Source organism: Dendronephthya gigantea, unplaced genomic scaffold, assembly GCF_004324835.1.
Source record: "Dendronephthya gigantea isolate DGI-Jeju-01 unplaced genomic scaffold, DenGig_1.0 000038F, whole genome shotgun sequence".
Classification (NCBI taxonomy): Eukaryota; Metazoa; Cnidaria; class Anthozoa; order Malacalcyonacea; family Nephtheidae; genus Dendronephthya; species Dendronephthya gigantea.
The window spans coordinates 1,334,039-1,344,016 of NW_021163048.1; the positions used below are offsets into that span (position 1 = coordinate 1,334,039).

Below are 9,978 nucleotides of genomic sequence, written 5' to 3' on the forward strand. Positions count from 1 at the left end.
GTTTTAATAAAGTAGAGACGATGCATAGCTTGCATGCCGGCCTGAAGGCCGAATTTTATAAAAGTCGAATTCGAATGCATCTGAGTTTGCATCTGAATTCTGCATTTTTGTTAGTACAAAACACTATTCTTTCTATCTACTACCATGCAATAGATGTTTAATAAGGGTTAACCAGGAATACTTGAAAAGGAAAGGATTCCGTTCACCATTGTAAACGGAAAAACACTTGCGAACTCCGGTTTAAATATTTTTCGCTTTCGGCTTTGCCATCATGTAAAGGTGTATCTTAAAAAACGCTGCAGCTCGCATTGTGGCTACCTTTATAGTATGTTATTGCGGGAAAAGGATTATTCAAATGGCAATTCAAAATAGACAATGATATTATGTCTTGGTTATAAGTATTTTACTATCCATGTCATGCATGTGTGCCAAAAGTTGAAGAGTTGTTTTGCTTTTCAGTCGGCATCACGTCACATGTACTGTAGTCTATATACACAGGGAAAATAAACATAAAACTCCGTCGCTTATTTTATCTGTTATAGTTTTTGTCAACAGATTTCTACTATTTTTTTGCTGAGCTGTAAAATTGTTGTCAAATTACAATCGATCGATAAAATTGGTATAAAAAAATTTTAGATGAGAAATGTGAACATGGTGGTTTGTTCGATCGTGACTTTTCAATAATTTTTGACATAAAAAACATAGATTTTGCACCAAATACATAACGCCAAATTTTGCACAAATAAGAGGGAGAAAAATGAAATACATTTTCAAAACTTGAGACGAAATAGTTTGGAAAAACTAAACTTTTACCTGAGTTTGTGTCGGCCTTTTCTATATTTCCCCGACGAAAGCAGCCGAAAAAATTAATGAAAACACCACAAAAACGCCTCAATTGAAAGGCAAAACTTCCTAACCTGAAAACTATGATAACAACGATGAAACCCAGCTGAAAGGAATCGAAAAATATGTAAAACAAAGGCGAAAAACGGCATATAACTCGGCGAATAGCTTTGTACTGCAAAAAATACAAATATTGTTTTTTGCATAATAAGCCTCGTTTCCATGTTGCACGAAGGCGCGGTCACTAAGTTTCGCAATTGGTCTATTATTTCACGTCCGCGACTCGCGTCGTAGGCTTTGGTGTATCATAATTTAATTTAAGGTCCTCTAATGTGTTGTTTGAAAATGTGTTTGATAAATGCGTTGTTTAAGAAGTGGACACAGTTTTGTTTCTAAATAATTTATTATTTCTTACAAAAATATGACTTAAACGAATTAGGATTAAAATACTGCTAACATTTTGTGAACTTTTTAGAATATGGTATGATGTCGTTTGTCAACTTTTCCCTGTTCTTTTCCGCTATTTTACCATGGTATTTCACAGGATGAATTAAACTAAGATCATAGTTATAGTTCTTCCAAACTAATTTTCCATCACCAAAATCAATCGAGCCATACTTGTCCGGCAAGTACAATCCGTAATGTTTTTCCCACGAGTCTCGTAAATCCAGGAAACTCATAATTGTCGGGACCGCTACTTCTAAGAACACTCTGTTTTTATGAAATATAAAGGAAAGTCTCTGAAACTGATCACTAAACCTTTTGGGTACATAGAAAAGGTCTGACCACATTTTAAAACAACGTTTTTCTCCCTCGCCATTTACCAAATGTCTGTTGATCAATTTCGTAATATTTATAACTTTATTTGATTGATATTTATGGGTCACTTCTAAGTAAGTGTCTTCACATGCCTCAGCAGATTTACTTTTAATATTCCACCATGGCCAACTGTTTGATATTGGTCGATCTCCCATAATATGACTATCACCCACCGTAAGAATCCCACTTTGCCAAAACTTTTCTTTGTCAAGATTTGAGAAAGTCCACCAGTTGACAACCATGTCATCATTTATATACAAATAACCCCGATAACCTGGGTACCTGAAAGCAAAATGATGCTCAAAACATAGCAGGCTAAAATGTTAAAAAGAAAATGTAATGTTTTTCTCAATTCAAAACTTATATTAAAATGTTTAGTTTTTATTACAATGTTTTATTTAGTATTACAATGCTGGGAATATTATTGTATTATTATTATTATATATATAATTTATTCAATATTTCTCCAATTTTAAATTCATTAAGATGCTCTTGAAATTTATTCTTTATACAAAGACAGTACAAATTCCATGCAGAAACAAGCTCAATAGGCCTCTACATCTACTTTACATCTCGCATTGATTTAACTGCTGAATCTGAATGTACACATGTGATTGAGCACTTCATTGTAGTTTAGCCTACCTGCGTATAGCTTCACCGGCGCATTCGTAACCATACAGCCCAGGACCGACCTCTACTACCATCACAAATGAGTAAAAATATGACTCTGGACCACAAATCAAAATATTTTTAAATACATCACCATAAAATGACTTGAGCAAAGGAATTGAGTCGTAAAATGGAAAGTGGTAAACAATAATTAATAGGACATCTTCAAAGTAGTTTTTTAAACATTCACCGGAATTTGTGTCATCAGGATCATGGTAATTGATTTTATCAGGTGGTGTGAACATTGGTGAATGCAGATAATCTAGGAAATTTTGAATTTTCAAATATGAGTTTACTTTTTGCTTATAATACATTTGACTAAATCAATCACTATCTGCTATGGGAAAACCCTGTTGGAAAAACCTAGAGGCTAATTCTATTGCTGAACACGAGGCATACTTCATGTTAGTATACCATTTTTTATATCCATTGGTGTAAGGTTAGCTTACTAAAGCATCAAGCATGTCTTTTTAACGAGGATAACACATAACAGTGTAGTAATAAACGACTGGTCTCCCAAAACATAAAAAGACATTCACCTTTAAACATATAAAAATTTATAGAAATGAAGACAGCAATCAGTAGACAGCCAAATATAACAAACGATATCCTGTTAGAAAGGAGTCTTAATCGTACTCCACCCGAACACAGTTGACCAATCTTCATTCTGAAAACACTCTGGATAATGTCATTATGTTAGATTTAAAAAGAGCTAAATTACGGCAATAGATAACAAAATGTAAACATACACAAGTATAAATACTTTTGGAATGTTTTCATTCCTACGTGTTGTTGTCCCCAGGCAAAGTTTGAACTCGACGAGGTAAGAACCGAGATACTTTGTGTAAGAATCTTATGTTGAACTAGATCCATTTTATATTACAAGAAGGTAACAAGAAGGTATGGTATATTTAATTTTTTAGCTTTGGAACATGTGACTTTTTTGTCATTAAGACATTAACGATCAAGAATTTTAATATACTAGATTCCCTATTTACTACAATTTACTGGAAAGTAAATAATGCAGCAATATAGTGTGCATAGCCATAGGAAAAATCGACAGTGCAATGTTCATTGTCATTTTATAAGTTTTGATAGCATTTCATAAATTGGCACACTGCCGCACACACGAATTATCTGGATAGAGATTTGGATTGGATTTACGATGTCTCTCTTATACATGACGTTTGTGCTGCAGCATGGGTGGATTTAAGACTATATATTCCATCAATTATCTGATGAAAAACCATCCCTAGAGGCTGGAGGCAAAAGAAAAGTCAAGACAATTGTTTCACAACTCAGGCACCCCTTTCTCCTAAGATTTAGATATGATTTGATAGATGCATTCTTTTACTCATTGTTTAATGACAGTGATGATTGGAGAACACTGAATGTATGGAATGCAGAATATTGCCAATTTGGTATATATTAGCAATGGGTACAAAGCAGCCACAAGACCACTGGCTTAGCTGAGGTTATATTTTGTCACATTTAGGTATAATAATTTATTGATGGTATGTACATATCATATATAGTCAGGGACAAGTCACTTGGATGTCTTGGATGGGCTGATTAATTGCTCAACAATATAAAATGTCACGAGGTTTAAAAGTTTTATCAAAGTTAAAAAGCAAAGCAGTGTCATCTTTAAATCTGAAAAATAAAAGCCAGAATATTACAGTAAAAGCAATCTTAAAGAATGTCCCATCACATCTTGCCCAGCCACCATATGCGATGAATGGTATTGTACCACCATCACCATTACAAGCAGAAGTAAAAACATCAAGTGAAATCAAATGCATGAAAGAGGCATGTGCTGTTGCAAGGAAAGTTCTGAATACTGCAAGAGATTTTGTGAAGGTAATTTGTTTTAACAGTCATTAGTGTTAATATTCTGCTCTTCACTTAGTATTTCGTATGTACAATGAAGAAATTTTAAAACAATATTTTGATATACCATAATATACTTGTGAGGAAGGAAAAAGTAATTTTATAAAAAAAATTGATTAGCGTGAATTATTATTGCTGAGCCAATTAAACGTTGCATAACGTATAGCATTTTCTAGGTCGGTGTATCGACTGAAGAAATTGATCAAATTGTCCATGATGCCGCCATTGAACGGGGAGTTTATCCTTCGCCGTTAAACTACAAAGGTTTTCCCAAATCAGTGTGTACCTCGGTGAATGACGTCGTCTGTCATGGTATTCCAGATACTGAGTATGTTTAAAACATATTAGTTTTTCCCTTTATCTTAACGTTACATAATAGATTTCAGCGACACTTCAGTTGAACAACGTTATTATATGCAATTGTACCACATTATTTTAGCACGATACTAAAGGATGGTGATATAATAAATGTCGATGTTTCGGTGAGTTCAATATCACGACTGTATGTAAAAATCTTAGGAAACTGATACGAACTTAATCCGAGCAGATCCCATTTGCTATAGGCATAGCTACCCTTTCCCCCCTTATATCGCTCTTTCCATTTTTCGAGCCCATGTTTTCGAGCTCTTAATTGCCGTCTTGGCTCGTAATGTAGTAAGGGAGCTACAACTGGATTGATAATGATAGTTGAAATTGCAATCAATCGGCTTCTACAAAGTTTATTCATGCGAAATTTCTAAGATTCCTATTATGATTTGTGTACGTAAAACAACAGTATAGCTGTATATATGAACCAGTATAATATCAGTATAACCAGGAAGTGTCTTCAAACAACTTCCCATCAACATGGTATAACAACTGCCTGATAGACAAAGAACTTATCGACGTTTCGACCTAGGGCCTTATTTTGGGCAATAGTTGTATATGCAATTTTTTCTTTTTTTTAAGTTTTGCTGTAGCTCAGTGATGCATTATTTCAAACTTTTAGGTCTATTTAAAAGGTTTTCACGGAGATTTGTCAGAGACATTTTTGGTGGGTAACGTTGACGACGGTGGTAAACGGCTTGTGTCAGTTACCAAAGATTGTCTCTATGCTGCGATCAATGTTTGCAAACATAATGAGCGTTTTTCGTTGATTGGAAAAACTATAAGGTAGCTATATATCTGTTAAAATTTCATTTCGAGTTTTGTACTATATATCCTTGTCACAACTCACAAGGTCCAAAACCAGTGTTCACATTTCTTTACGTAATCTGTAATGATAGACAATTCTTACAATTTTTTAAATTTTTTTAACACAAACAGCCAAATTTTGAAGAATTAAACAAGCATAAGTACCTACCACAGATATCATAGACGTCCCTGATTGACAAATAATACAAAATTATAAAAAAATATTACAACTGAAATGCTTGTTCTGTCCTTAAAATAAATACAAAACAACCAGTCGTTTGATCAAGCATTTTTTGCGGGCAAATCGATTGAGTTTGTTCATGCAACAATGCTAAAAATCCTTGTTATGTAGATGTTACTTTATTTTTATTTGTACTTCTATAAATTAACTTTGGTGGCAAATTTTACTGTCAAGAGTGTTGATCATAATTATATGTAAGCATCGAGTAATTTTATATTATGTATAGTGATATTGCAAAAAGAAATGGTTTTCATGTTGTTCCAAATTTCATTGGTCATGGGATAGGCCGCTATTTTCACGGCCCACCGGATATTTTCCACTTTGGTAGGTCAGTCAGGCCTGTTTCATACGTCGTGCTTCTCATGTGCCGAACGCATTAACAAAAATAGATAATGAGGCATCTCAACTGATTTTCTATTGTTTTTGATGCGTTTTGCGTACAAGAATCACGACGTTTGAAACAGGGCTGAAACTTTATAGTATTGTTACAGAATACCGACCCTGGGCATTTTTTGGTCATTAGTCGAGATAAATAGCGAGAAAGATGCATGTCTATAATTGATGCATCTATGTTTAAACTGATAATATAAAAATAATTCAATTACGGAATTTATTAGACGTATCATGACAAACACTATTTCAGTACCTCTATAGTATACATCTTACACCCCATTAGCCAAGGATAGAGTCATCTTAGTACACTCCAAGTACCCATTAACTTAGTAATACAACAACATATTAATTGAGGAACCAAAACTTCCATTGAAATTCCCGTTTTTTAACATGTTCTTTTGTTTTCCATTTTAGAGAATGAAAATTTAGATAGGATGAAATCTGGAATGACATTTACAATAGGTATTGATCCCGAAATACATGATAAGATGACCTATTGTTTTTTGTTGTCATATGATGTTGTCATTAACTTTAAAAGTATTTTATTTCTTCCAAAATACTCAATTTATTTTACTTTTGGATACAAGTCCTGATTTCTAACATGAGTAAATGCAATTTTGCAAAAGTAGGGTTGACGTCACAGAATGACGTAACTATAAACCACAACCGAAAAACTGAAGTCTCCATCATTTCACATTACAAAATATAGACCTATATATTTCGAATCGATCGATTCATCTTCAGCAGATATTTAAAAGATACTGCGTTCACAATTTTTTGTAGAACCAATTATCACTGAAGGCTTTCCGGATTTTGTTATTCTGGATGATGGCTGGACGTGCGTTTCTTGCGATGGAAGTAGGTTAGTTGGTGATCAAATTCCATTTTATCCTACATTACATTCAGCCCGTTCTTCGATCACCAGTTACGTTGCTAGATTTTTCTTGCCATGCTTTGTGGCGGCGCACAACTGCATGCTCAACCATCAAATCCGCAATGGTTATAGTGAAAATGTGGTATATTTTATTATATAGGTCAGCCCAATTTGAACACACAATTCTTATAACGGACAACGGAGCAGAAATCTTGACCGTTGATAATACAACAGGTGACTGAGAAAAGTTTTAGTTGAAAACTCGAAATTAGGGGCTGTTACATGAGCCCGCGGTTACCCAGATTTAACGAAGCACGAGAGGATTTTGAGATATTAAAATCCTAATTATACCAAAATCCCAATCATACCTCGCCTTGTACCTATCACCCCGTCTGTATCATATTTCTACTTTGAATATTTCATAATGTAAATAACTAATTCATTCGCATTGAAGATGGCTTATAGTTGAGTCGAAACATGTTTGCAATTAAAAATTTTGTCGTTTATTTCAAATGCTTAATATGAAAATACAAATGGTGTGACTTTCCGAAGCGCCAACCACAGTAAAGACGAAGTCGTACCATTTGTATTCTCATATATTTCGAAATATAATGAAATATAATTTTTTGAAACCAAACAAGCACATGTTATTGTTAGGATGACTACGCGATTCAGTACCAGGATCATGCATGTTATTCACTCATTTCAATACCTCAAAGTCAGTCCACGCCTCGTAAAAATCTCGCCTAAATGGGATCATGTAAACAGCCCCTTAAATTCATTTAACCCCCCTTAGCAAAAATTAATGTCAAGGATCCTGAAATGACTTTTAAATGACACATACCATGTTTTCACAAAAATGTTTTGTAAATATTCTGACTTGTTTTATTATTTCTCTCTATATATAGCTATTATTTTTAATAGTGAAAGTCTAATAGAAAAGTATATATAAATTATATAGACCACTTTAATACGCCATTTTCGTTAAACTGAGCTAATAAATCGTTTATACATCGATGTATATGCCCTCTTCAGTCGCGAATGTTTTTTCAACATCTGTCCTCATCTGTGGCTTCTGCTCCAGGGTGTCAAACGCTGTTGCAATACAATACGAAAAACTCAGGAGGAAACTAGTGCAAAAAAATGAGAAATAGAAAACAGGAAGCCAATCTACATTAATAAAGAGATAGACTGCACTATTGTTGTGAATCATATCGCTTGAAATCTCTCCGACTATTCTGTCCTCTTGATCCGTAAGGCCAGTTAAGTACAAATGGCGGAGTGGAATGCACAAAGTGAACCCCAAGACAACGAATAATATTGACATTATCATTGGCACTCGAGTGTTGCAGCCTGGTATGATGCGTAAACTAGGTATAACGATTTCCATAACACTTTTTATTTTTCTTCCAACGGGTAGAAGAAAGTACTTGAGGACGAGTATCGACAGTAAACAATACATAATAAGACCAAGACAAAGCCAGATCGAGTTCTCTTTAATCAAAATGGACCAACCTGGAAAAGTATAAGAGTAAGAGTATATAAACCCGGCCGCAGCTATAACGTGAGTCCTAAAAATTGGTATGTGCTTACATTATCATAGCCCTAAATAAAAGAGTCGACTTATATCAGTTATGTTTTCGCAACCGGCATAAGTCTCATTTAAGCTTGCGGAGAAGCTAAATGTCAGCGGAAAAGACATCCGTCTGGCAGAAGTGAATATATGAATAAACACCCCCAAGGCGTTTTAGTTTCTGTTCTGAGCTCAAACCACAGAGTATATGATAGATATGGAGCTGGAACTAGTGTACTCACTTTTTTAGTGCGCATGTTCGGCAAGTGCTTGAGATTGAAGGTATAAACGACGATATTGTAAAGCTCCAATTAATCGAAAAGTTTGAGCAGACGTTTGCCAAGAAATCCTAGCCATTTTGAAAATTTCAGGCACTTGCCGAGCATGCGCAGTTGGTCACTTTGCGCACACGCGTACTGCAAAAAAGCGGGTACAAAAACGCCATATTTAATTACTATACGTCGCCCAGTGACCAACCTGGAATACTAACTGCTATAGTTAGCGCTATACTTTTTTGAAGCCAAAAATTGAAGCAAAAAACTGAGTTTTTAATACTAGCAAATGATTGTATTTTACATAGTGCTAGACATTCCTAGATAAATAATCTCTACGTATGTCCCAAAAGTTCAAAAACTCAGAAAAACTGCCTTAAAATTTGGCTTCAAAGATGGCGGCCAAGTTAGCGTTCCAGGTTTTATCATCACCCATTGGCATTGGTTCCAGCTAGTTCAAAATCCATCAAAGAAACATTCAACTGCAATACTTTGGAAAAATGGTAACAATTTCATGTCTAATCCCTTAGGGTTAGTAGCTGGTTAGGGGTTGTCCTAGAAGTGTTCATTGCGTGATATTTGTATATTGCGTGATATTCTTATATTGCCTGCTCGCAGACTGAATTACTAGATATACGTCTGTTGTCATTACGTACGTTATTGTTTTTATGACGTTTTCACAGTAAATAAAAGACTTGTTTGATACCTCAAAATCATCTCACACTTCGTTTAATCGGGTAACCGGGCTCATGTAAACAACTGCTAACCCTAAGAGATTAGACAAGAAATTGTTATAATTTGCAGTCTGAAGTATTGCAGTTGAATGTTTTTTCGATGGGTTTGACAAAAATAGTTTGCGACAAACTTTTAACAGAAAAGCTTTTCTTAAAATTTTCTCGTGGCCTTTCTGGGCCGCCATACTGAAAAAAATTTGCGTCTCGTTTTCTCATTTTTCTTGCCGTGGGCCACTCTAGGGCCACTATAAAATAGGCAATGTTAATATATATATGTATATATGTATACCTCTTGTTACACACACTGTTTTTACGAGCTTTATTGAATGTGACATCAAACGCTTCGTCGAATTTTCCATTCTAATCACTTTATTTCCAATGAAAATTTTCCATAATCCAACACCATTTATAGCACTTTCGACAGAATTGGTTTGTTCCCCGTTAATATGTCCTTTACTGACTGTCGTGGTGCGTATTTCGACTTTGACGAGTCCAAC

At 34.6% G+C, this 9,978-nt stretch overlaps 2 protein-coding genes across 6 annotated transcripts; one reads left to right on the forward strand and one right to left on the reverse strand.

Moving 5' to 3' along the window:
• Window positions 1-1,273: 1,273 nt before the first annotated feature.
• Window positions 1,274-3,135, reverse strand: LOC114526267 (probable glycosyltransferase STELLO2). 3 transcript variants are annotated; one of them, XM_028547817.1, is made up of 4 exons: window positions 3,081-3,135; window positions 2,871-2,998; window positions 2,305-2,593; window positions 1,274-1,944 (listed from the first exon to the last, which is right to left on the reverse strand). In XM_028547817.1, the coding sequence occupies exons 2-4, from the start codon at window positions 2,995-2,997 to the stop codon at window positions 1,296-1,298; spliced, it is 1,065 nt and encodes a 354-aa protein (XP_028403618.1). In that variant the 5' UTR covers window position 2,998; window positions 3,081-3,135; the 3' UTR covers window positions 1,274-1,295. The 3 variants fall into 3 exon arrangements, with proteins under 3 accessions (XP_028403618.1, XP_028403617.1, XP_028403619.1); XM_028547818.1 differs by having other exon boundaries at window positions 1,355-1,554; window positions 1,836-1,944; window positions 2,871-3,128; XM_028547816.1 differs by having other exon boundaries at window positions 2,871-3,128.
• A 67-nt stretch (window positions 3,136-3,202) lies between these two features.
• On the forward strand, window positions 3,203-9,775 carry LOC114526268 (methionine aminopeptidase 1D, mitochondrial-like). 3 transcript variants are annotated; one of them, XM_028547819.1, is made up of 10 exons: window positions 3,203-3,231; window positions 3,827-4,191; window positions 4,398-4,549; window positions 4,661-4,703; window positions 5,210-5,373; window positions 5,862-5,959; window positions 6,443-6,490; window positions 6,812-6,890; window positions 7,063-7,136; window positions 7,987-9,775. In XM_028547819.1, exons 2-10 carry the CDS (start codon window positions 3,925-3,927, stop codon window positions 8,034-8,036), a joined length of 975 nt encoding a protein of 324 aa, XP_028403620.1. In that variant the 5' UTR covers window positions 3,203-3,231; window positions 3,827-3,924; the 3' UTR covers window positions 8,037-9,775. The 3 variants fall into 3 exon arrangements, with proteins under 3 accessions (XP_028403620.1, XP_028403622.1, XP_028403621.1); XM_028547821.1 differs by having other exon boundaries at window positions 8,323-9,775; XM_028547820.1 differs by lacking the exon at window positions 3,203-3,231 and having other exon boundaries at window positions 3,442-4,191.
• The last annotated feature ends 203 nt before the right edge of the window (window positions 9,776-9,978 follow it).